Below are 27,760 nucleotides of genomic sequence, written 5' to 3'. Positions count from 1 at the left end.
ATGCATCTGAAAAACATGAAGGTTTCTAAGCAGAAAATGTTTGTTTAGGCATATGTTTGACTTAAGTCAATTTGAAAAGCTTCAAAGTGTTTCAGAGTACAGAAAGTCAGGCAGATTTTCCCATCTTTGCAGTGTAGAGCTCCCCAAAGACAAATTTACTTCTCCTCTTGGAAATGGGCAGCAATTCCAAATAGCCCCATTCATGTCAATTCCATATTTCTCCCTTCAGATTGTCCTTCCACCAAACATGCTCAGATCACCTGCCAACGTTACTGTCACAGAAGCAGGCAGTCTTCTTGGTACAGTCACTGAGCCTTGGAAGTGACAGCAACTCTGGAGAGCCAAGGAGAAAGGGAAAAGGTTAGGGAGAAAAAATGTGTGTTCATGTGATAGTACAGCAGGAGAGAAAGGAAATCCAACTATGGAAAGAAGGAAGAAGGAAGAAAAGGAAAAAAAAAAACAAAAAAAAAAAAACATATATATATATTTGTCCTGACATTTTCAAGAGCAGAAAACATAAGTCAGGCAGGGAGAGAATAAAACACTGATTGTGATCAATCAGAGCCAAAACAGAGGCAAACAGACAGAGGAAGGGGCACACAGATGCAATCCCCAATGCCCTGGTTCTTCCCAGGGCAGCGTGGTTGGTACTGTGAATGCAAACCAGCATCCCTGCATCACATCTGACAATGTAAACCATTCTGCAGAGAGACAGCTGAGTTTATTTCAAAGCAACACAAACAGATCCCTGGGATTTCTTTCTCTTTAAAAGGAGAAAATTAACTACACACCATAAATGTCTACAAAGGAGATGTAAACTTGCTGCCTCAAGGCTGGAAGAGAAGCTAAGAGAAGAATTACGCAGTAATTCAGGTAACAGCAGGGTCTGAAAAACAGTTTTCCTTTAGGGAAAGTTTTGACAGTGCTCCTTTTCAATTCAAATGAATAAAAAAAATAAATGAATCAGAGCATTCTGAAGTTCTGAAATGAGAAAACAAGAACAGCATTTTCAAAAGAAAGAAAATTGTTTATACTGTAGATTCCCCCTGCAGATATCAGTATAAAGCCTTAATTGAAACTATTTCTTCTGGAAACATTTGGTTGCTTTTGCCATTTTTCATTTGTCAATTGTAACAACTGAGAACGGCCCGACTGGTAAAATCCAACCAGTTCCACCACTGTGTCACTTCTTATTCATCACCCAACGGCACTGCAGCAAGATGAGTAGGGAAGGATGAAGGAAAACATCTGTCTGCCCTTTCAAAAGCCCCAGCAATACGCTGTGCTCCTGTCAGCTTGTCTTCCTCCCGCTGTTCCAGGCTTCTCCCCAGAGCTACTCGTAACCACACCACACACTTGCTCATTGCCTTCATCTCAAACGTTGCTCCTCAAGCACCTCAGGCTCGCTCTGGTTCCTCGCTGAAGACACTTCTGCCTGTGATTTTGGTCACTGGGCACGTTTCTGCTTTGTGCAGGTACTGATGGAGCTGATCCCAAAGTGCCCCAGGACCAGCTAATGCTGCGGATGCTCTTTGGAAAAGCAGAGGCTGCGCAATGTGCATTGCCTTTAGTGGGAACAGAATCATTTCCAAACATTCTGCAATTTCATTTTGCTAATATTGTAACACTAAACACAATGGCTTCTGAAAACCTTTTGTTGTTTAGCTGCAAAAGCAGCTAAGCATTTAGAGATTTTACAGAATCACAGAATTATCAAGGTTGGAAAATACCCAAAAGATCATCCAGTCCAACCATCACCAATACTTCCCAGCTAAATCATATCCCTCAACACAACATCCAAATGTTTCTTGAACCACGGTTGGTGACTCTACCACCTCCCTGGGCAGTGCATTCCAGTGCCTGACTACCCTTTCCAAGAAGAAATACTTCCTAATGTCCAGCCTGAATCTCCCCTGGCACAGCTTGAAACCATTGCCTCTAGTTCTATCACTGTCTACACGAGAGAAAAGGCCAACCCCCAGCTCACCACAACCTCCCTTCAGGAAGTTATAGAGAGCTATAAGGTCTCCCCTGAGCCTCCTCTTCTCTAAACTGAGCAATCCCAGTTCCCTCAGCCGCTCCTCATAAGGCCTGTGCTCCAGACCCCTCACCAGCTTCGTAGCCCTCCTCTGAACACATTCCAGGGCCTCAATGTCTTTCTTGCAGTGAGGGGCCCAAAACTGAACACAGTACTTGAGGTGCAGCCGCACCAGTGCCGAGTACAGGGGGACAATTGCCTCCTTGTTCCTGCTAGTAACACTGTTTTTGATGCAAGCCAGGATGCCGTTGGCCTTCTTGGCCACCCGGGCACACTGTGGGCTCATGTTCAGCCAAGCATCAGTCAATACCCCCAGGTCCGTTTCCTCCACACAGTCCTCCAGCCACTCCGCCCTAAGCCTGTAGCGCTGCCTGGGGTTGTTGTAGCCGAAGTGCAGGACCCGGCATTTGGTCTTGTTAAACCTCATCCCATTGGCTTCAGCCCAGCTCTCCAGCCTGTCCAGATCCCTCTGTAGGGCCTCGCTACCCCCAGGCAGATCCACACTCCCAGCCAATTTGGTGTCAATTTTGGTTTGACAATATCAGGGCAAAGCATAGGAAAACACATTTCATCAACTCCTCTTCCAAGAGAGACATCTTGGATGCAGAAGGTTTTCCTTGATTTATAAAGTCATTCGGTTTGAAGCAAAAAGATGTTAAAAGCAGCTCCCCTTCCCCCCCCCCAACTTGGGATTTAATTTAAATGCTGAAAGGCTTCAGCAGCACTATCAGCATGCTGCAAACAGTGAGAGCCCTCAGTGCTGTATTTTCACAGTGACATTAAATGTTTATATATATCTTCTGTGAAAAGCTGGTCTTTATTCAGATTTTATTCTCTGGCACTAATCATCCACATGTAAATCTAGAATTGTTGCCTTAGGACTTAACAACTGCTCTGACATCTGTCTTTGCAAAATAAGATGACCCATAGTCACTTTAAAGTGTTTAAATAGCCTCACTCACTTTAACAGATTGTCAAGATCCTTAGAAAACAAGTAGCCTGATGTGGGATATACATCAATATACATCCCATGCTGCTGGGAACAGGAGTACCATAGGAAATCAGCCACGACAGATAGCCAGCTGAAACATAAGACTGCAGTGTTTTTAACCCAGCAAATAAAGGACAGCAATCAGACGAGAGTTCTTCCAAACTGCTGATTCGTACAAAGCTTTCCCATAGATGGGTTGTGTGGAGCTGTTCCCACACCAAACCAGCATTTGCCACCTCCCCATGACTGCTGCAAATGCTTACAATTTCATAAGCCTGCACTGCACCCTCGGCCCATGTTGTCTCAGTGCCGTCTTGCTCACTGAATCTACCGTGTTTAAGGTTACATATCAAATGGGGGGGCGGAGAAAGAAGCAAATGCCAGACTGCCAAAAGAGATATTTTTCCTATCTAAGAGTAGTCCTGGCTTCATTATGAGATCTGGAGGGAATACTAAAGGGCTGCCTTCATACAAGGCATGTTAATCACACAAGGAGACAAAGGGGACAAAGTTCTGTTCCATAACATGGCCTCCCTTCCACCCATCATCTTTTTCACATAAACCCTCGTAAGCTGTTAAATCAAATTAGATCCTTTGGTTTGCAAAAAAAACCATTGACAATTTGTCACTTATTCCAGCCCGAAACATTTGGTGCCTCGGCTGCAGCAGTGGCCAAGCAGCTTCACAAGCAATTATTTCTTCAGCCAAGTAGGTATAAAAAAAACAAATAACCCACCTCGTGGCACACATGACATGCATGTGGCTGTAAAATAGCCAGCAAAAAGTATTAATATCCCATTACAAAGTACAGTTGTAACGTAATGTATAAGATATACTGTCGGACCCTTGAAATTATAAAGGGACATGTGATACGTTTCAAATACAGCGTCCCAGTGCTGGTGAAGCCATCTGGTTTTTGTATGAGCAGTCAGGGCATTTTAAAACACAACAACACAAACCACCTTTCCTCCTCTAGGTCTCTGCCTTTTGTTGCTCCAGCTATAATTATCTAATTGCAGAGGTGTTTAAACACCGCTGTTATCGCTTTTAGGCATCTGCTGCAGATCTGCTCTTGCACATAGACTGCATTTGCAGTGATCCCTCCAGGGAGCAGAGCTGCCAGACAAGGACCCTTACAGGAATGGGCCCTGAGCAGGGACTGAGGAGTGTGACTCCTACAAGAGGTCTTTCTGGTTGTTCTCATTGCACACCTTTTCCTACCTGGGTGACACCTTTTCCTACCTTAGCTCCCTCCCTTTCATCTGCTGCCATCAGCTGCAAACCTCTCAGCCGGAAGATTGCTGCGACAGGACCTTCCCCTGCTTTTCAATTGGGGAGGAAAAGAAAAAGAGGAGACGAGGGTCAACTTGATACCAGATTTTTTTTTTTCAGAGCAACAGTTAGAAATGAAGAGTAAAAAAAAAAAAAAAAAAAAAAAAAAAAAAAGAAAGAAAGAAAGAAAGAAAGAACGAAAATGACAGAGAAGAAGCCAAAATTGAAGTAGAAAAAGCGGTTCGCCATAGTTACAATTTTGTCAGCTAATGCATAGGAAGCACTTCTGCACTGCTTTGGGAGGAGGTGATAGTTAAAAGCAGGCTGCTGAGCAGTCAAAGGGGACTTAAAACAGCTCTAATGCTTTGCTTATATTCTCTGCAGTTCAGCAGAACAAGGGAGACCAGCTGCTTTGGTTTCTGTTAGAGCCTGATAAACAGAATAACAGCTTGCTATTTCAGTAGGACCAAAATATTTAACCTCTTCGGCAGGGCACTGACTGCCACTGCGTTGCTTGGATGGAAACAATCACATCTCACTGCTATGCGGCACCGAGGAGATTTGTCTTCCTTTGCACTCTGATCTGTCACACAAATCTGTCTCTGTGGTGTGGAAAGCGGTGATGTTTTAAGATTATCTTTATTTTGCTATTTTACCTCTTCGCTCTTTCGCGTTTCTCAGCTCCAGCTCTGTGCTCGCCTTCCAACTCCTCCTTTCAGCATTGCCTGGGATTCAGGGAGCCTTGATTCTGTTTGACGTATGTGGGGCTTGAGTTTTGGTGCGAGTTTGGCTTTTTGGCTCAGTCTATATTTACCTGTGTTTTTATACAACTGATTATTTTCAATGCTGTATCATCTCTGTGCGCCGTAGTGCTGTGGTGTTCGTGTTAGCAAAGTAGAGCTCGCATGTGCTTTGCTATTGCTTGAAGTAGTTGGCTAGGATTTTAACTTTTTTCCTCCGAGGTAAAGAAATTGACTGTATAAAATGTAAGTTTTTATCTTCATGGAGCTTTCATAATTCCTGATTTTAGATTTATTATGGGGTTTAGATTTTATTCTGTGGGTTGGTCATGTTTCTCTTCACACTGTGGACCGTAATTCCTTTTCTGACTTGCTGTAGAATATGTCCTTAGAAGTCATTTGATATTAAACAAATTCAGGTGGCGAATCCACCATCAATATGCATAAAATTCATATATAATTTTAGGTGAATTAAGCAAGCAGTAATTGCGTTACATACTTGAACATAGATACAATTTCCAATTGCCATTTGCGGTGTCAGCATTTTTCTCCCACTCTGTTCTAATTCGGAGCGCTTCTGTCAATTTTTACAGCGACTTTATTTGTTCATTTCACTGCATTTAGTATTTTCTTAAATGGATGCATTTCTTACTGCTGTCCCTGGTAAATTTTGTTTTGCCTGTGTGTGAGACAGAGATCTTCGTGTTTGTGTTCTTCACTCCCCCTCTCCCCTTTTATTTCTCCCCATGCACTGCACAGCTGCCTGTTCATTTGCCTCAGTCACATAATGGAAGTGGTACCTTATCACATTCAAAAGTGACTTTGCTTCTTCACCAGCATTTGCATGTTTTCTGGACCATCTTCTTAATCTCAGAACCAATTCTAACTGAGGTAGGATGAGATCTTTGGATGCATTTGACTGTAGAGTTTGATGTTAAATATACGGAGAGATTGGAACCTGTATCTTATTTGGATAATTTAATCCCTTTACCAAATTCTGGACAGTCGTTTTTATGCTCTTTCCCAAAAAGCAATCTTGAGGCTGTTAGGTTTGCTTCATTCGGTTATTCTGTTGTGTTTGCTTTGGTTAGTTTTTATTTCTTTTTAATCATGTCTCTTGTTTGGCTTTCCATGCATTGAGGTTGTACTTCCCCATACATCTGCCTTATGCACTTTGTTTTTTTCTTCTATACTGAAACAGGCTCAGAAAGCTTTTGCAAGTGTTTCACCCCAACTGTAAGGAGGGGGAAATAATCACACCTAGGGGAGATACAAGAGAAAAGAATCACAATTCTTATATGGGGGGGGGGGGAGGGGGGGAGAAACACCTCCATATTTTGAAAACTGGAGAAAAAATGCCAACTTCAGTATAGTTTTCCTCATAGTTATTTCCTTTGATCGTTTATGAGTGACAAAACTCAATATACTCAGACTCATGTAGAGCCACATGGATGAATTAGTTCTCAGTACACTGCAAGGTTAAGATCTACTAAAAGCTTTGTTGAGATAATTAACACCTTGTTAATTAAGCATATATCTTCGTGTTGAATGCATATTGCACAGAAAAGTCACTGCGTTGCTTTTTTTCCTCATTACATCTTAAATTTGCTGTTTAAGAAGCACGTCAATGGGAAAAGCCACAGAACTTGCATTTGCTATTTCCTTTTCAAATCACACTTTCTTTTCAATCTTTTTTGACTTGGGGGGCTGCGGGTTAAAGTCGGATTTGATTTAAACATACGTAATTCAAATTAAGTTCTAAGGAAGCTGCAGGCAGTAATGAGAAATGCCCAACTCTGGTATATCTTTCATTCACTCCTCTTTGCATTTCTAACCACTCATTCTATGAAAAACGTCTCAGAAAATCATTCTCATCTGTAAGAAGCCATTCTATTATTAATAGCATTTAAATAACAATTTAACACAACCCTGCTCACCATTCAGCAGAACATCAAGCACGCTTTTGTCCCATCAATACGAGTATTCCGTTTTCAAATATCTGAGTGTACCCACATAAACTTGTTGCCCATTCCTGCAGAGCAAAATCCTTCGACGGGCTTTGCCATGTGTCCACCACTGATGCATTCCCTGCACAGCATCAAGCACTGCTGACAGATGGAGCCGCACTCCAGGCAGGCTGCGGGTGCAGGAGCTGCTGATGGCAGCAGGAATGTTCTTTCTGGGCAGAGTCCCTCAAGCTCTTTGCAGCCAGCTGGTAACAAGACGTGCTTGAAACTGGCAGTAATAGAGCTGCCTTTAAGAAATAATAATAACAATAATAAAAAGAATGGTTAAAGGTGACAAATTACACTGAAAGGAAGCATCTGAAACTGAAATCGTCAACTGTGACATTTGATAAACCATGGTGGCAGCTCTGCTCTGGCTGGATGCAGCTGACACCTGTAACCAATTTGGGAACGTTAGAAAGAATGCATACTGACACCTTTCTGATCCTGAACCATGCCGGGTCTGCAGCAGCTTATATCCTACCCTACTCAAACTGAGGGGTGTAGAAGCAGCTCTGTACAAATGATCTGAAAGCAATACAGGCTGCATTTGAGGGAACATAATGCATAGGAAAAAAAAAAAAAAAAAAAAAAAAAAAAAAAAAAAAAAAAAAAAAAAAAAAAAAAAAAGAAATAACACTGCAGTTAATGGATACATAAATGTTGTTTGGGGATTCGTGCTCAGCGTTTTGTCTTTTCCATGCTGAATTTCAAAGCTTCTTTAGCTTGTTTTTGCAGTGTATGTTCCACAGCACTCAGGAATGGGCTGCTTCAGTGCATTTGGCCCAATGCTCAAGATGAGTACGGTCAATTTTCTTAGAGCTAAAAGGGTTTTAGGGATACCAAGACTCAAAAAACATTTTGAAACGACACCTTTCCAAACAAGTAATAGGTCAGTATGGTAGGAAAACCAAAGTGTGGTGGTGCAACAACAGTAAACGCAGCATCTGTCTGTCCAGCATTACTCAGTGTGACATGCAGCTCTCACACTCCTGAGCAAAAAACATTCTTGTCACAGATTCAGACACTTCCAAAATGATCAATTAAAATGAAGTTCTAACTATTCGTTACTGCAATAATTCAGACAGTGACGTAACGAGCCACAGTTTTGCTTACAAGTTGCATTTTCTAGTTTAAAAATAAAGAAAATCCATTGTCTCGAGTCTTTGTAGTGAAAAGGAAAATAAGAAAGGGAAAAAAAAAAAAAAAAAAGGAAAGAAAGATTTCAACCTTTGGTTGGTCGTTTTAAAGTCTAATTACTAATGAACCAGAATAGGTAAGATCTTTATTTTTTAGTTCTGACTTCTTTTTGTGACTTCATCTCAATATATCTTTGCCGCTTGGCTTGAAAAGTCTCCTGTCACTCCCTCCCCCCAGCTCTACCAAGTAGGTTCAGTGATTGAGACGTTCTACAGTTTCTCTTTGATATTAAACAGATTGAGCTTCAAGAGCTCTTTTCAGATGTACTTTTCCATTCCTTTGATCATTTTTATGTTTTATCCAAACTCCTTCCACTCAATGAGGGTTCTTCACAGAGTGTCTTCCAGTAATAGTCATACCAATGTTAAATAAATATTCTCTCCTATTGAAGTCAGCCCTGTTTTCTCATTCAAGAGCTACATCAGCACTTTTGACAGCCGTGTTACACTGGGAGCCGATTTCCAGCATAACTCCCAAAACCTTTCAATTCACTGCTGCCTTGAACAGAATTTCCCCATCTGAATGTATGATACTTGTTTTTCCTTAGATGTTTGGCCATGAGTTTTTTCCATTCTTAAAACACATATTGCTTTCCTATGTGTAGTTTATCAATTAACACATATTTCCGCCATTTGTCTCCATACTTATTTACCACTTCTGGGCCACACATGGATTTCCCTTCTTCTATTAAATAAATAAAATAATAATAAAAAAAAAAAAATAAGCTGTGCCTTGCAGCATTTCGTCGAGGCAGTCCAGAACTCTCGTTGATCTGGTGTAGATACCAAGGATTGTTCCAATGTCTTTTTCCCATATGGTACACTACATCCGAGTTACTGGTGCCAGGTTTCTGCACATAGAGACAAAGGCAATGCAATTTGACTTATTCTTGTTTTCTACTTACTCATTTCTAAAAGGGAACATTGCTGTAACAAATTTATTTACCTTAAATAGCAGAAAACTTCAACAGCTCCTACAGTCATTACTTGTACAGACCACAGCAATGATAACATGAATTCAACCTGCTGTGTAAGGAATACCTAGGTACCCCAGCTTCTGTTCATGTACTACACAGAAGGAACATCTCTTAGCAGTAAATCACTTTGCTTTTCTTTCACTGCAAATACATATCACAGGACACCGAGCACTTCTTCCAGTTCTGTCATGTTCCCTATGGGACCTCTTTGCCCTCCGATTTGCCAGCAAATGTCTCAAAATTAATCAACAGGAAGAGCCATAGAGCCATTTTATTTCATTTTCACTATCAGATAGAATTTAACCATTGCTCTGATTTACCACTTTGCTATCACCACCACAGGAACTAAAATTGCCCCAGCAATTCCTGAAGCTAATCCGCTGCCAGGAGCGGATCAAGTATCTCATAGCTCAGACCCTTACAAATAAAATAAGTCACTTCTTAGATGCATTGGCAGTAACATAAACTGATTTGTTCTGCTATACCAACATAAGACAATACAAGAAATCTCCCATGCCCAAACCTGTACATCCTCTTAAATAGCATAGTAAAAGAATAGAGGGGCTTGTCAAAAACATCTCTTCAACAAGACAATATGTAAAACTCTTAGAAAATAATAAGGGAATTAGTACTTCATATAGCAGTTCCTCTAGAAAGTGAACACAGGAGCAACCACGGTTTTAAAACTTCTTCTTTCCTACATTCTTCAAAGACAAATAACTTTGTCCACTTCCTATTCTCAGAAGAAATGCCCCTCCTGGATGAATTAAACACACAGATGCAGTAAAACACACAGACAGGGACAGTCCAGAACACTTAAAGAGCATGTTATAAAATGACCTGAGTCCCAGCGCTGAGCGAGAAGAATGTTCTCAAATGGAATCCTTGGCTTTGCCCCTGAAATTCAAACTAACTGAGAACCAGAATGTTCCTTTAGAGTAATTTTAGAAGCATAAAATATTATTAAAAGTTGATGCTTGTAAAAATCAAGCAGAAGATTAAAATTGCTTACAAGCAGGAAATAAAGCTTTAGCCTACAATAGGCAGATTATATTCCAAATGGGGCTTGTATGGAGAAAAGCCCACAACCCCAATTACAATGCAATGACTACATGAGAGAATACAACTTCAATTAAAGCCAAAAATAACAATATGGAAAAGAGGAGCTATTTATTTTTCTTAATAAAAAACTATTCGATATCAGGGTAGAAATAACAGAAATTAAAACACCCTTAACCTTTCAGTAATTTATGACAAGTCATTTTTAATCATCCAGGCTAAATAATTTGCCACAGAGCATTTAGCATGCTAGCTTATGAGCAAAACGTTTCTCATCCCAAGAGGAGGATTCGACAGCATCGAGCACTCCTTCCCCCATAGTGGTTAAGGCAGAAATCTGGAATTCCTTCTGCAGTCAGTGCATCAGTTGATTGATCCACTCTCACACCCACTCATCTCCCCATGTTCCCATGGCTTCATCCCTTTCCTGGTGGAAGCGGTGCCTCTTTGAAGGAAGGCGAAATAACCACTTTAAAGCAGGTGCTATCTCTTAAACTGGGGGAGCTGGGTGGGAAACAATTTCAGTAAGTCACAGAACAGCTTAATAATCGCCCACATGAATAATAAAGCTATTACATAGGGTTGGTTTGACACAGACACTAGAAAAACTTTGGAACAGGACTTAGAGAACTTGATTTAAGAAAAACAGAGCACTGTAAGGAGATCTCTTGCCATCAACAAGGTCAGTAAAGGAATACTGCCTCTTCTACTGAAAAAATTACATAACGAACAGGAAGGCCATGAAGAAAGAAATAGGAAAGCCAATTGGGAGAAATGTAACTTATAAATTCAATTCCTGCTGTGCTAGGAGAATATTAGGAAGTTACTTGGTCATCCAGCCGTCTCTCAAAAGAAAAAAAGAATGAAAACAGAAGAATTTCTCATAGGGAAAAGAAAGGTTTCAAAGGATTCTGTTCCTAGAAACTGAAATAGGACCCATTAAGATCAACATATCACTATAATCATTAACAGTTGGTTTAAGTGAGAAAGCCAGGCAGGGTGCATGGGTCTAGCAGGCTCTGAATGAGCAATAGCAGAGGGAGCAAGAAGTGACATGTATAGTGAGCTGTGGCAAATGTGGTGGACAAGTCTTTCTTCTAAATAAATCAGCCTCTGCATTTTTTGTCCTAACATAGCTGATCTCTGAGCCCCAGTGAGATATGGATTCTAGCTGCCATTAAGAATGATTCTAACCCTTTACTACGATGCACTCACAGCAAAGGAGGCTGAGCTGAAAACATTCCAAACACCCTTAAAACTGTTCCATTTGAGAATGTAATGACAGTGTTAGTAAGTGCTGTGGGTTACCCGAGCTGATCCCACATGGGTTTCACACAGGCTCTAGCTGCTGGAGCACTGCTCCAACACCAGTCCATGCCCAAGGGCCCATCCTTCAGGCACAGGAGTGGGGCTGCCCTCCATATCCTTGCCTATGCTGATGCCAAATGTAAGAACATTTTATTTACAGCTGTGATAAACCCAAGAGTGACAAATCTTGTTCAGGATCTAGAAACAATGCGGGCTTTTGGGGGGTCAGCTATGTTTGAAGTGTTTAAGGAAGCCTGTGCTGCATTTTGCTGGCAAGGAGCAACCCACTTCTGTTTTAAATGTCAGGTGGAACGTGAAGAAATTGGGTGTATAGGACAGTATCATACAAGACATCTGCTAGATCACATCTCAAACAATGACATTTTTGAATCACGTCATTATTCTTTGGTGGCATCCATTCTAATTTAAATGCATTTTTACTCCACATGGGTGACCAGCATTGAACTCAATATTCTAAATGAGCACCAGTGTCCTGCATACAACCTTATTAAGTGCTTTCATATTTCTGTTTCATAAACATCTCTTAATACATCCTAGGACTGCATTTGCTTTTTCCACAGCTGCATCACATTGTCACCCTTGGTCATGCTGTGATCAATATGCCCAGTTCTTCCCCTTCTATTATTTAATATCCATAAGCCTTTACATTCAGCCAAGCTATGGCCTGTGTACCGTGGCATCTCATTCCATTTCATTGCTTCGTTCCTCAGGAATATCCAGCTGGGGATGATGAAAACAAGCTAGGACAACAGGGAAGGAGTACAAATGAAAAAGAACTCTACACATGAAAGGCAAAAGAAATCCCTGGGTCAAAAGCAACAGTAAATGAAAGGAAGTTGAAGGTAGAACCAGCAAACAGAAAATAGATATAAAAGGAGTTGGTGAGCAAAAAGGGTAGAATGAGTTTGATTACTTCAGAAAAAGTTAAGTTAAAATCACGCTGAAATTTAACATACAGCTTCAAAGGCTACAGAAGTCTCTCAAGTGCACTTGTCTCTGTACAACATGCAGAGTCTGTTTCAGTAAGCTGATTGTGGTAATGGCTGAGAAAGACTAGAGAGCAGACAGTGCCTCTTCTGCTGGGCCTCCATACTTGGAAAGGAAAAAGAAGGGGGGGGGGGGAAGCACAACAGGAGGAAAGAGTCTGGGAGGAAGAACAAAAGGAACAATAATGAACTGGGAGAAGCCTTCCAGCTCCACATGCCAGTCTGACTTTACTCAGCATTTCATAGCCTTCCTTCAGTTTAAAGAAGAAATGAAGCAGAAACTCAGATTCATCACATTGTTACCCTATTAGTACTTTAATCCTAGAAGTTCGAGTCATTCCTTTGGTTAAAAACAAATCAAGAATTGCACTGTTTTCTGCAGTTGAACAATGATTTCTCAAAACCCATGTTATAAAAAGGGAAAATTGAGCTCTTGCTGCTACCTGACCACAGCAGGGACTGGATTGGTTTCCTGCGTGGCAGGGGCAGCAGGAGGACATGCCCACCTGGCAGCACTTTGGGCAGAGCAATGAAATCCCCAAGCTGCAGGTGCAGATATGTAACCCCTGAGCTTCACTTGCAGTTCTGCCTCCATGGGAATACCTGGAAAGACTAAGGGAAAATATATAGGCAGGAGAAGAAACAGAGCTGATAGCAATAAGTATTAAAGGAGAAACCATAAAAACAGTCCCGGGATATTGCCTAAAAGTACTCCCAAAAGAAAACAAAGAAAACAAAACCTTGGAACTAAGTTTGCTTTAGATCAGAAAAACAAGCTTGCTTTTCAGCTACAGAGATGTTCATTTTCAGACACAGCACTTGGTTTGTTTTTTTTTAACCGGACTGAGGATATATTTGGACGCAAGCACCACGACTGCATGCTTTGCATTATTTTAAACACTGCCTGAGAGTATTTCACGGCTTCCAGCACAGCTGAGGTTGGCATCTGCAATTAAAAAAAGTACGTCAAATTAGTGAAGAACAAATTCTGCAAAGATAATGCCTGTGCAAACAATAGGGCTGGCAGTAGCTAAAGAATTTATCTCCTGGTGATGCAGCAGTATTTGTTTTACTACATCTAATTGTACTGAAGAAAATAATAAAACTCAGATTATTCTAAGGGTTTCCGTTTATGGCCAGTAGCAGATGGACAACATATACAGTATTTCCCACAGGAAAAAAAAGCCTTGGACACCAATATTGCACTTAGGGTGAAAAGAGATGGATGTGTGTACAAGGACACTCACTGTGCTCAGATCCTTCTTTGCCACACACAGACTATGTGAGCAGCAAGTCCAAAAAAGTAATTTTGATATAATGGTTATTGATAATTAGGCATAAAATTGTTGTGGTATGTGGCTGGTACCTCTGGGAAGTGCACACTGGTTGAAGTGCTGCATAACCAGTGAGGAAGCTGAAGGAGGGGTGTAGCAGTACAGGTGACATCCAGGAGTCTGTGGCCAAGCCCAGTGTCCACATCAAGAGGAAGCAGTGAGAAACAGACACTGGAGATGCCCGCCAAGAGATAGGGGACCCTACTGGCCAACCTGACTTGACATCTGCAAAGGTTCGTTTTTTGCTGGGGTCTGGGATTTGTGACACTGCAGAGACTGCTGAGGCTCCTCTGTGCCCTCCTGCTGCCCATCCACACAGCCAGCCCCAGCACTGGCAAGGGAGGCCTTGGCCCAGTCAAGAGCAACTCAAGTTCTCTGTGCTGCTGGGATATATAAAAATCTGTGGTACTCAAAGTCTTCCTCAGCTTTCACTGGTCAGGTCTGCTTTTGGCCTCCCAGCTGCCTGAGCCTGACCAGGCTGACTGCCTTCTTTACTGAAGTGACTGGAGGTGTGACTGCCTGCCTGTGTGCATAAACGGAACAGTTTCTCAGTCAAAGGCATCTAGCTACTTTGGAACCAATGTAGAGGCCAACTGGTGCTGATAAGTGTATTAGACTCATCGGTTCAATGAATTCCTCACTGTTTCAGTTTCTCTGGTTTCAAGAGGTGGTGGGTTAAAAACACATCAACTGTGCTAAAACTAGATTGCAAAAAAATCAAGCCAAAAAGCTTTGGAATCCCATTGTTTCAAAGATAGCAAGGAGACCAAATTTGTGTCAGTTTTTCTAAGGTGATTTTTTTTTTTCTCCCTAACAAATCGTCATATATTTCTTCTCAGTCATTTGCTTCGCTTTCCTTCTAGCTTTCTAACCACAAATTAATTCCCGGAACTCTGTTTTTGATGTGTTGTTTTTTCCACTGGTTTCTTGATTTTATTTGTTTGTTTTGTTAAAATTAGTGTTGCTGTTTTCATTTGCTTCGGTTTTGTTGTTTTTTTGTTTACTTTGGTTTTGTTTGTTTGTCATTTTTGGTTTTGGTTTTTACTTTGGATTTTTTTTTTTTTTCTCATGGAATTTTACCTCCCATTTCTTAACCCACAGAAATCTGCTTTCCAGAAGTCCACTGTTTTAGTTTGCTATCCTTTCTCTTTTGTTTCTGAAAATGGGACTTGATCAAACATCTCTATTGCTCTTAGTGGTACCTCTATGCTATGATATAATTTTTCACGGGGTCATGAAATACGCTGCTTTTGTAACCTCCTGTTGTTAACCTTCTTGCTGCTTCTGAAAATTGCAGGTTTCTTCTCCTTAATTATTAGTTTTATCACACAAATGCTATAGTCAGCTACCCCATTCTTATATTCATTGCTGTCTGGAAATTTCACATCTATCCTGTATGCACAGATGGTTGCTGTAGCTCTTGGAGACGTCATCTGTGAAATTCTAGGTTACTAGAATACTGAGTATTCTTCTAATTATAAGCCTCCAATATTTGATCTGATTTAGATCATCCCAGCATTTTCTCCCTTACCATCGTCATTCTCAGTGTCAGCAGTGGCAAAGCCCCAACACTAAAGGGCTATTAAGTCTGGAATTATCGTTAATCACAAAGTAGTTGTAAACGAGAGGTGATCTCCAACTCCACTGTCAGTTTGTTGTTGGTGTTTCGCCTTGTCGTGTGTGAAAGTGCTGAGAGCGTGGTGGAAACTTGGCTGGATCAATGAGCAACCTAGTAGGGATTATATTCTCTGGAAAACAGAAGCAATGGTGTTCCTTTGGAATGGCAGAAAACTTGCTTTCTCAAACATGTAAAACTTTCTGTTTCTTTTAATCACTCTTGGTCCACTGGCTGGGTTTTTGAACTCTTTTTGTATATCTTTGCATGGGTTTTGTATCTGTGTTTGTTTTATCATTAGTAATTTCAAAGTTCCGTTAAGACCTTGAAGCACAGATTTCTCTGTTGGAGTGGGAGATTAAATGACATTTGTTAAGGCAGTTTCAAACTTGTAATTTCTTGACAGCTTTTCCCAACAGTTGTCATTTTGTCCCAGATATGTTAAAAATATTTGCCACGGTGTGTTTCTTTTACCATTTCTCTGTACCTTTAGTTTCATTTATACCATGTCTAATTAAGCATCTCTCAGCAGCTGGACACCTAAATAGCACCAACACCAAGCAGAGTCAATGAAAGTGATGAAGATTAAAAGGCATTTAGACAGTGAACTTCCCTGTCAATCCCAGGTATTCCCTTCACCTCAGTCTGGAGCACAGGATATAAAACAACTCCTATTGGTCCTCCTCCAATTTGATCAGTGCTTCACAACTACCAAGTTGTACCCAAAGCAAAGTATTAATAGATCAGAACACTTAGAAAAACACATTGCCTTATGTCCCTGTTCCTGGAGCAATGCTATTAAGCCTTTCTTGGTTTCATGCTGTTTTGCTCAAGTATTTGTCCCTGGCTATCGCAACTGAAAAGCATGAAACACAATCCCTAAAAAACTCATAGACCAGAACACAAGAGAAGAAGTGTGCTGTAATTTTCATTCTCATTCTTCTACAGTCTCACCTCAGAACACACAAGGGCTTGAAACCACTCTAAACTAACAGGAATTCTATATACGTTAAGCAGATAAACATATTGCATGCCCATGTTTTCATTAAGCAGCTATTCCGAAGCTAGAGCAACTTTTCCTGTATTCCAATTGCAAAACAAAGGTAGATGTGTTATGATTACTTTTTCTTTTTCCTGTTTGGGGCTTTCCAGTGAAAAAGGGAAGCTCATTGGAACAGAAAATTTATCCTTACCAGAACCTTGGAAATAATAAGAGAGAAAGATTTTTATGGCCCATTCTCACAACACTAAATGAAATAGCTCAGACGCACCGCGATTCAGGTTGGATCTGAGGAAAGCTTTGTGTTGGCTTTATTCCAACTTCTTCTGTGGTTTGAGGACGAGTAGCAGGTATTGCTTGTATTTAATTAACTTACGAGTTTTCCGGTGTCGACGATGCCCTCTGAAGTCTTGAGAAATTACAACAGTTGCATTCCCTGTAGTCCGTTGCAAATAAATCTGCTCTTAGCACTGCCAAGCAGACCCTGCGGAGGCCCTGCCTGCAGCACGGGGGATTCTCAGTTGTCTCAGGTGGATTCATTCCCTTCCCTCCCAACATATTTTCATTGCAACTCCTCTACTGAGTCCTGATGGCTGAGACAGGATAGCGCTGTGTAGTAATAAAACGACCAACCAAAACATCTAGAGGAATCATTTTGTTGTACTTTACATTCAGGTTTTGGTTTTTTTTTCCTAAATACTTCAAAGATTTTCCATCTTAAAATCTTGCAGTTTTTCAAGGAATCTGCTAATTCTTGTGGCTTGGGTTAGGTTTGGTTGGTTGGTTTTTAGGGTTTTTTTTCCCTTGCATTCCCTCTTTTATCTTTCTATCCTTTTCAAAATGGAAATACATCAGCAGAGCAGAACGTAGGTGAAGATTTTTGAGTTACTGAGTGATGAAACACAGTTTTCAGTACTTTATATTCCTTTGTTTGCCTACTTTAACATTTCATTTTTCTAAGCAACAGTTTTCAGCCAGCTATTTAGAGTAATCCCGGTTTATTTATGAGTTGGTCTGAGTCTGTCAGACGTCACAAGAAAATTTAAACTAATCCCTTCCAGTGTTTGAGGCAATCGAAGTCTCCAACTGCTCACTCTGCATGAGGATAAATCTCAGAGTAGAGCGAAATCAGTTGTGGCAGGAAACAAGCTCCTCTTAGAAGCGTTGAGTTTACAGGGTGCTACTGAGGAAATCAAATTCTTTCATGAAGACTTTTGATTCAAACTCACAAAATAAAATGGATTAGAAAAGACAAAAGCTCTTTCGCATCCTACACCATTTGCCAGTTCATATTTGGGGGAAAAAAATGCTAAAGAGACCTAATGGTTGGGGTAAGTATAAAATATATTCTTTACATATTCAATAGTAGAATCTGAACTACAGAGGAAATGGCATAGAAAAGGGTGCTGCGATCTCTGATGGCGCTCAATAAATTTATTTCTTTTAAGCTGTTAAATGTTTGCTTTGTTTTTGGTTTTATGTGTAATTCTGTCATCCCCTTGATAGTGAAGGGCAGTCCACATGTTACCGTTTACTTACATAATTTGCTGAACTGTGGCTGAAGTTCAGTGATTACTTCTCTGCTTGCAAGACTAACTCTGTGTAAACTAAAAAATATATATATATTGCATATTAAATTTATCATAGTACATTGTAACCTAATTGAATCAATAAATGGCAACCCTGTCAAGGTACTGCAATACTCTATTGTTTAATTTTTAGGAACCCGCTAGGAAAATAAATTCCTTTAAAACAAAGACTTCATAGAAAAGCAGATGTGCAGCTTGCCGAAGTGAAGGAAAATAGTTTGATTACCTTAAGGAGTCTCTAATGATTCCCAGAAGGAGAATTAGGAAAATAATCAGCAAAATTGGAAAGTAAAACTCTCTTGTAATGCCAAAAAAAATAAAAAATAAAAGGGAAATAGATGCATAAGTTTTGTGATATGATGGAAAAGGAGTATCAAGGCTGCCAGTACCTTCATCTCATTTTCACTTCTGACTCCACTTTCTGCTCGCTTTGTCTTTCTGTCAGCTCTGCTTGCACACATCTAGCAGACTGTGCTATTAGATGTAACACTCCAGGGTTATCTGGTAGATTTTGTTATCAAAATTGATGGGTTGCTCTGAAAGTAATGCCTCTTAATTTATGATGCTAACCCGGAATGTCATAAGCTGGTGTTGGTGGGATGGCAGTAGGGGTTGAACCTTCCCTCCAACATCCTGTTCCATTTTGGTACCATGCAACAGATGGCAGCAGAGAGGCAGCCTGATAAAATGGTGCCTGATGAGGCAGTATGAACACAGCAAATGTGTGTAATTGAATTCCTGCATGCAGACAAAATACTATCCAGTGATATTCATCAATGCTTTCTGGATGTTTATGGAAGTCAAACAGTGGTTGTGAGCACAGTGAGGTGGTGGGCAGTGCATTTCAGCAGTGGTGACGGTGACCTCTGTTGGTACAGATTTTGAAGAGCTCAGTATGCAGGTTGTTCATCACTGACAGAAATACAGAGCTAATGGTGGTGACTATGTTGAAAAATACTGGTTCGTAGCTGAGAGTTTGCTCTATCAAATAGCATCGTTGTGCTTTTTGTATTTGTTGAAATTTTCATGAAAAAATAGAAGGCATTAATTTCAGAGCAACCTACATATATCTGTAATCAAATTAAAGGCTCCTCCCATTGCCTATTACAAAATTTTCATCAAAACATTTACAGGATACATCTATCCATAGCCACTACTTTAATCCATGTTGGATCTTAACTTCCATACAGCTTTGAGCTCTACCAGCTATGCATCATTAGCAATACAGACACCGCAGCACCCAGTTAACCCCTCTTGCCCATCTCTGTACCCCTTCTTTGGGCACTAATTCTTAATGTCCCTCTTGTGTTGCCCAAAACCCCTCACAATGCTCGAGGTGATGCCACATGAGCAGAGTGGAAACGCTCTACTTTGAAAGCAGAAGATCTTCGTCTTTTGTCTCCAGCAATTAAACTGTCACAACCAGAGTAATTTCTTGAACCATTTGGTTTTGCTGCTTCTTTCTAGTACAGCTAGTAGCTTTTCGCTGACAAACAGCTACCTATAAATCTGAAGGCTGGCAGAAGGTCCACAAGGAATGTTCCATAACTCTGACACAGCACAAAACTACTACACATGGAAATAATCATTAACTTTGAACTTCAACAGCATTATAAATCTAGAAGAACATGAGAGCAGAATGGTAATTGGGTTTATATACTCCACGTTGCTGCACAGAGTCACTCAGAGGTTTTCCAGGGCCAGTGACTTTCGTCCAAGGTAACTGGCCAGATTCAACAGAGGTCAGATTTCTCTTTAAGTGTGCTCAAATCCTATACACATTTCTAATCTGAAAAATTATGAAGTATATACTAAATCCTTTGGCATATAAGTGCCTTTCAGCCCGGAGGCTGTTATATTTTGTTTGAATGGAGGCTATGAATCAATATGCAAGCACAGCAGCCACATCCAGGATATAATAAAATAAGGTATTTCTTCGTGACTTGTTTGTAGACAGTGAAAAGTAATAGGAAACATAACTTGTTTTTATTGCTATTATTATTATTATTCTAGGTTTTATGGCACAAATCTGTAAACACAACTTTCTGGGAAAAATAACACCATGTGACAGGAGCAGCCAAAAATGAACGCAGAAATTTCTCTCCCCCTGGTTGTTAATAAACAACACTGTTAAGGTCAGCGGGGAGAACTCATGTCACAGCTATTTATTTTTACTTTTGAAGAAAAAAAATCAGAAGAAAAAAAAGATTCTCTAGAGGATTATTTTTGAGAGATCTTTTTTGTCCCCCCCACTAAGACAACTGCAATCCTAGGCGTTCAGGTATCAAGGTCAAAGTAGTAGGAACAAATAATTGTTAAAGATACATTGATAAAACTGCTCGACGTCACAGAATTGCTGAGACTCATCTCCACTCCTCTCTTTTGCACACAGGTTTTGACTGACCTTGGTTTTCATGACAGTGGGATTTTTTCTCCCCAGGATGGAAAGTAAGAACCTCTTCCTAAGCTTATTGCTCTGCTACAGTTTGCTCAGAGCTGCCAGATCACACCTGATAATCGAGGAGAAGACAGAATGCAACCTGTCAAAGAACAACAAAATGAACCTCCCAGATCTCCCACCCATTTCCATCGTAGGTCAGTAAATTTGCCATTTGATGCCAAAATAACGGGACTTGAAGAGAATGCAGCTGTTGTTTGATAAGGCCTATTTAGATAACTCACTATAACATTGCAATTTCACACAAAGTGCTACACAGAATTGCAGTGGCAATGCAGACATGGTATTCAAGTATGGCAATGTGGTAAACCACAATTTAGTGTAAAAAGAACAAGAGAAAATCTGCCTTTAGTTTTGCAGTTTGCATTGAGGTTCCTATCATACTGTATGTCTTTCTGTATTCAAGAGCAAGGTTATTTCATTGATATGGGCATCAATTTTCCTTTGAAAGTCCAATATAAGTAGAAAAAGTGAATATAAGCAAATGTTTTTCGGATCAACTCTGGTAGAAAGAAGCTGATTTCTCTGCTGAGGTATTAATATAACCTCAGTTTACCTGTGTGTCAAGTGATCTTTAACCAAGAAGAATACAAGGGAGCTAGAAGTCATCAATGTACCCAAGGCAGGATAGGCTATGCTCCTACCATTGCTGTCAGGTGCCCATTGGTCCTGTGAAGAACTTTGTCAAACAATGCTTGACATTTTCCTTCACAAATATTTTTTCTTAATGTCAACCCTGAATCTTTCAATGTAATTTAAGTCAACTTTCAGTTACCTCTTGAGGAGTGTTGTGTACTTGAGGGTGGTTAAGCTGAACAGCGTCACTCAGAACTCTGTAAAAGGTTGGTTATTTGAAAAATAAAACTTCTATTGTTCACCTCCCTTCTGCAGGCTCCTAGGACTTGTTCTCAAGTCAAATCAGCTTCTTAGCTTTTATTTTCTCTGCCCATTTACTCAAGGACAGTGCTTCTTTTAGGTGAGCCAGCTGTCCCACACAAGTCTCTCCAATGAAATCCAAGCCTTTTTATCCCTGAGTTAATCAGGTTGGTTTAACAGCTTGTGCCACACTATTCCATGTTGCTTCTAACCCCACACTCCTCACACTTCCAATAATTTTTGTCCTTTACAACTAGAATCAGAGTTATAAATACTTTCCCTTTGGCTAACTTCTAACTCTCCTTGGAAAAATGTGGGCATGCCATGAACGTAATAGATAGCCATATTATTTTGCCAACAGACACTGAAGACAGCAAAAATCTCCTAATGCTATCAGGACTTTTTGCTTTGGATGGCTCTGAAATGTCTCAAAAAAAGCATTCCTCCCTCTCTGCAAGATCCACATCATCCCACAGCAAACTAAGGGGGTAAATGTAAGCAAACAGGGTTCATCCTCCTGTATGCATACAAAAAGAACGAGCATTTAACATCCAAAATGAAAGAATAACCTCAATGTTCTGCAAGGAGCTGGTCAATTAAACAGCAGTTGAAAACACAGTAAATAAAAGATGATGAATATGAAATTACTGGCCAGCTGGGAGAAGAAGGCATCTCATCTAATAAAAAAGGAAGAGGCAACCACAGTATTCATCTACTTAAAAAAAATATATTGCTATATTTCTCTCGTCTGCCCACTGGGCAACATTATCTTTACCAAAATCTCTAGAAAAACTATTGCATATTCGTGTTACACCAGTGTTTAAATCTCAGTTTAATCATATCACTCCATCTTTAACTGAACATTAACAAGAGAATTCTATAAGCAAAGCGTTCCAGGACAGTTGCAGATGTAGAAAATCAAATTAGCACAGAATTGGATGTCACTGAGGTATTTTAGCTACCATCAGAAAATTTGAAGGGACAGCATAACAAAGCCAGCACAATCTGCCAGATAAAACTGGATCTGACCAACCGAGACCAGTGGGTGCAAGTGTGCTCTTCTTGAGTGGCCTGAAATCCCTTATCCTTGAAATATAGTTTTTCCTCCCGCTGTCACTTGATGATGGATGTGTAACCCTAACTCTGTAATGATGCTACAATAATAAATGAAACTGCCAAGCAGCGTATTCTTAAGTGCGTAATTCTGCAAGTTCTGGTAATTATTAAGTGTTCAAAAAGATCTGGGTAGCAAGTTCTGGAACAGACAAGGAGCCACTATTCCATAAGTAGGCATATGCAAATCTTTTTATGCAAATCAATCATGGATCTTATACTCACAAATAACCACTGTATCAAAATATTGTGGTAGATTCGTGAGAAGGGCAGCGTTCACACTTTAACAGGAAAGTTTTGCTGTGTTAGATCCCGAGACAAGACTTAGTTATGGAGTTAATAACAAGTAGGAATCCATATTAGAGATGACATAATAATAGCGCTAATATTCCTCAAAGGATAACACAAGGAATTTCACAATATTAGTGCTTTGATCTTAAAAAAATAAGAAACTTCACAAACTTGCATCGCACGTGGCCTGAAATTCCCTCTCTAAAACTTACCAAATTCAATACCAACACCCACAAACATTTAAAAGCTGCAGGTACGTCGATGAAACACCTTTACCTCAGCATTTCATCAAACAAGATTGTAGGAAAAATAGGAACAAAGAAGTGAAGAGTTGAAGGTATTTTATGCCCAAATAGCATTTTGCTGATGAAACCAGAACAACAATCCCTGCCAAATTTGTGGAGGTAACACCACTTTTACAGAAGAAAACATGGAATTCTGACTGTTTTTACCTGTTTGGGTTTTTTTCATACTATTCATGTGTGTAAATACCCCAAGGGAAGGTACTTACACAGAGCCCTTGAGTTGTTATTTATCTATTTGTTTTTGGTAGAACTATTTTTCTTGTTCACGTAGGACCAAATAATGTTCAATGACAACAAAATACCCTCCAATCATGCAAATAGCAGTGCTCTTCCATTTTCCATGAGCAACAACCCGGTTTAGATGCCATTTTTAAGTGAGGACAGATCCTAGAGATTAACTCCATCATTCTGCTGTGGCCACCTGCAGTGATGTGGTAGCAATGCAGGTTATCTATCTTCCTTCTCTTGCATAAAAATATTATCAAGCATATCTGTTAAATAATATTTGCTGTAAGACTGATTTAATGTTATGTTTTGCTTTTCTCTTTGAAGATTTAACTAAAAGATCCCAGAAAGTCAGCAGAAAAGAGGCGGAGAGTAAGAAATCTTCCAAGGTAAGCAGCTGTTCAGAAAATACTGTCAAATTAGAATGGTTTATTATTGCTATATTTCACCCCAGTGCACTTATCCAAAATGTTTTTAAAATCATTCCCTGACTTAAATAATTTACATCAAGTTTGAAGCTTAATATTGTAGAAACAGATGGAAAATATAAATGATGGGGGAGAAAAAGCATGATCCTATATTAGTTACAGGTTACTGGGTTTTGGTTTTGTAGTTTCTGTTTTGTTTTATTTCACTGTCCTCTTACAGAAAACATACCTCGGGCTTGAGATGCTTTAAGTATTTGCAACACTATCCAGGTTTTGGCCAAAAAAAGATACCATTCCCAATCACACCACGTGGATCAACTGTCCAAGCCCTGCAGTCCAGGAGCATAAATTCACTCTGCTAATTTTTAACAGCACATTATCAAAACTCTGCAGTGCAAGGATCCAAATAATTTGGTATTTAGTTGAAAAAATTTCCTAGGAATTTTATCCCATTGTTAGGTTAAGACTGGTATTTTTGAGACTTTCTTAGAGAGTAGAAAATAGCATTTTTAGTTCATTTTTTGGTTTGATGGGGCAGCTTTTTTGAAAACAAACCAGCCATTGGCTTCAAACTACAACCAGCAACTTTTAGAGTTCCTTCTTTTCCTTACTAGTGTTTTGCATGGTCAGTCTTCTCTGAAACACTTCCTAAACCCCCAGGCAGACTCAGATTGCTAAAAGCCACAGGAGGTCCTGCTGTTCCCACTGCAGCTCACAGCAGGTCATTCTTGCAGTCAAACTCAGGCTTGAAATCTCCTAAAGCACTTACAGATCGCATCAATTTTAACCTTACAAATGAAACTTCTGGTAAACTTACCAATATTAAAAGATTGCCTGGAGCACTTGTGGAAGGCTCCAGAGGCCTTGCCCAGGTGCCAGGCACATGCTGACCAGCCCCAGGTTTCCCTTCTTTCCAAATCACAGGGAAGCAGCGCTCCCCAGGTAGGCTAGATCTGTTTGAGCTCACCTGTGTCTGCAGCTAATTTGCAGGATTCCCACATGCAAATATCTGATGCATAAATGATCACCGAGCTCCAAAAGCAGCTTGACAAACAAGTTGGGGATCCAAGAGTAATTAATTACCTTGCTGAACCTGCAATAATGTCATCTTTGAAGATTCTTGTGTCACTTTCTTTGCTATTGCTACATTCTTCCACAGGGGGTATATATGAAAGCTCTATTCAATCACATTTATAGGGAGTGCCTATTGCCTACACTGCACATACAGATGCAGTGTATACATATGCAGTGTACCATTTTGCTCAGTAGGTAATCCAGCAGTTCCCATGACCCGGTCCCACCACATCAACTTTATATTGCTGCTTAATACAGGTCTCACTGCCAGCAACCACTGACTCATCCCAAGCCAGAAGTTCCCACAGTTCACTTTCATTGCATCTGTCCTTTATTCTGACCCATAATTGTTTTGCTTCTGCATGAATTTTCATGTTTTTGTTCCAGAAAAACGCTGAACTGAAGACACCCCCAAAACCAAGGCCTACACCTGCTGCTGACTGCGTGCCCAACTTCAAAACCTGCAAACCACACTTGAATTCATGCTGCAACTACTGTGCCTTGTGCAAATGCCGAATTTTTCAGACAATCTGCCAGTGTTTATTGTTAAACCCAAAGTGTTAAACCAAATGAGGAACATGCTAAGGCTGCTGTCTTTCATTAGCTTCTCAAGTGTATAGGTCAAACTGTCTAATGCACGTAGCAATCAAAGTAGAGAGCTTTGAAGCTGATAGGTTGGATCTGTTGCTTTTCAATGGACAGTGATTTTCTTCATGGGGTTGATGCTGTCATAAATAAAATGGGTTTTTAGGAAGCCAACAGCCAGGAAGATAGACTTCGAACAGGCATTCTTAGCAAAACTAACTTGCATTTAAGGAGAATTCTGGGCTCTCTTTCTTGGGGGATTTTTAGGGTTGTAATTTGTTTTCTGTTTGTTTGCTTGCTTTTCCTTTTTTTGTTGGTAGCTGGGTTTTTTGTTCCTTTGTTTGAGAAGGGTTTTATTAACCAAAGATTTCAGTATAGTCTAACCAGCACTGCAAAACCTGCCCACAATCTGGCACACTGAAATAGGGCTTGTCAGTCTTGAGTGAGACCAGAGCTTAGGTTTGCCCTCAAGGACAACACAGCACAGGCTTCCAGCAGATCCAGTACTTAAAGCTGAAAATGCAGGTTTCGTGGCTAACTCCCCCCCCACACGGTCCACAATTATTACTAGAATCTTTGTAGGTTACTCTAGCTGAAGGCAGTAGCAGCAAACTGTTGGCTTGAAACAAGAAATCTTCCTCTTCCTGAAGCTCCGTGCCTTAATACTGACTTATCCCAGATAACTCTGAGATCCCTGACTAAGGAGAGAGGTGGTAGGTCATAGGAGAGCAAGGAGGGAGCAGAACTAGAAGTGCCCAACACTGAAGGCTGTTCATCTGCCAGACTCCAGCTCTCTTGCTTTTCACCTTCTCTGTTCTGCATCTACCATGTTCCTCTCTTTCTCCAGCTCTCGTACACTCTTTTTCCTCCCATGGGCCTCTCTTGATTTTACTTTTCCCTTCCTCCCACCATTATGATCAGTCACCTGAGAATCCTGAATTTCCTAATGCTCTGCAGGTCTAATTTGAAGGAAATTTCTCAGCTGGTTTATTTCTAAGAGCATCTGAGGGCTACAAAATTTTCCAGGCAGACAAAGACGATATAGATGATAAATAGTCCCTAATGTGGCTCAAGTCTTCTAACAACAATCCAGAGCCCAGAGCTTTAAATTTAGGCTGGGTGTTGACAGAAATGACTGTTTACCTTAACAGAGAAATATGCAGTTGACAGAGAATTTAATCTAAGAAAGAGCCTAAATGATGGCAGGATGTCACCATGTTCCTCATCCAGCTGTCGTATATGATGCAAGTTTGAATTCTTCTGAATGCGTGTTACTACTTCCTTCAGTCAAATATCCTGGCTCAGGAATTCATGAGCTGTGGTACAAAGAGGATGAGAAGAAACACAACATGGTGGTGGGTTTGGGAGAGCAGAATTTGGCTCCTTTTCCTAGGGAAGCTGTTCATTCTTGACAAGCTCTTTTGAAGTTTTCATAAGAAAGTGTCCTCAGCTGATACTAAAATGAAATCCATAATCACAGTTTCTACCACAGAAACAAGTACTTGTCTAATCACAAGAGGCCACAGAAACTGTGCTTTAACAGGGTGAAGGGAAGCTGTGGGGAAAATGGAAGGAAGAAGAGCCAAAAGTCAAACAGCCTGTGCTGTTCTCTCAACAATAGCTCCCACTTCAGCTTGGCTGACTGCTAAAGAATTGGGCAGCACTGAGACCCAGAGTGAGGAGTGAGAGGCATAGAAGCTGACCCAGCTTGTCCAGGGCAAGAAAGAAAAAGACTCTTCTGTATGAGAGTAATGAGATTTGTTGTTAAACATATAGCACTTACTTTATAATACAGCATTTATGCATAGTGTGTTTTGACAGATTTGGTTTATTAATAAGCCTTCCTTTTGTAACTGGAATTAATTAAAAAGAGATTCTGCTTTCTTTGCCATTCATCTATCACACCAAATAATACATGTAAGCAAGTACTTTGAAGTTGTTATTAGCCTCCTTCCCTGGCTAAAGATCACATTGCATGAGAGTAGAATGCAGAAATCAATAAGATAATGTACATCTACTGTTTGCTTCCTGTATTTCGTTTCAACAAGGATTTAGGCTAAGGAGTTGGTCTGATTGTGTAAGAGTGCCCCAAGGGAGATGTGATCAGCACAGAGGTGATATCACACATGCATGACAAACACGTAGTGTTTAATTTTGTCACATACCAAAATGTCTCCACAAAAAAACGTACTGAAATACAAGTTCAGAGACAGACCCAGTAATGCTCTGAGACACAGGGAAATCTCATTCCTAGAGACCAATGGGAATGT

General features: G+C 40.3%; 1 protein-coding gene across 2 annotated transcripts; it reads left to right on the top strand.

The window, feature by feature from the left end:
- The first annotated feature begins 4,789 nt into the window (after positions 1–4,789).
- ASIP (agouti signaling protein) lies at positions 4,790–27,375 on the top strand. Of its 2 annotated transcripts, XM_072350286.1 has the most exons (4): positions 4,790–4,920; positions 20,557–20,730; positions 23,731–23,792; positions 25,293–27,375. In XM_072350286.1, exons 2-4 carry the CDS (start codon positions 20,577–20,579, stop codon positions 25,467–25,469), a joined length of 393 nt encoding a protein of 130 aa, XP_072206387.1. In that variant the 5' UTR covers positions 4,790–4,920; positions 20,557–20,576; the 3' UTR covers positions 25,470–27,375. The 2 variants fall into 2 exon arrangements, with proteins under 2 accessions (XP_072206387.1, XP_072206386.1); XM_072350285.1 differs by lacking the exon at positions 4,790–4,920 and having other exon boundaries at positions 20,534–20,730.
- The last annotated feature ends 385 nt before the right edge of the window (positions 27,376–27,760 follow it).

This window comes from Excalfactoria chinensis, chromosome 15 (genome assembly GCF_039878825.1).
Source record: "Excalfactoria chinensis isolate bCotChi1 chromosome 15, bCotChi1.hap2, whole genome shotgun sequence".
In the NCBI taxonomy this organism is placed as follows: domain Eukaryota; kingdom Metazoa; phylum Chordata; class Aves; order Galliformes; family Phasianidae; genus Excalfactoria; species Excalfactoria chinensis.
This window is presented reverse-complemented; position numbering and strand designations above follow the sequence as displayed.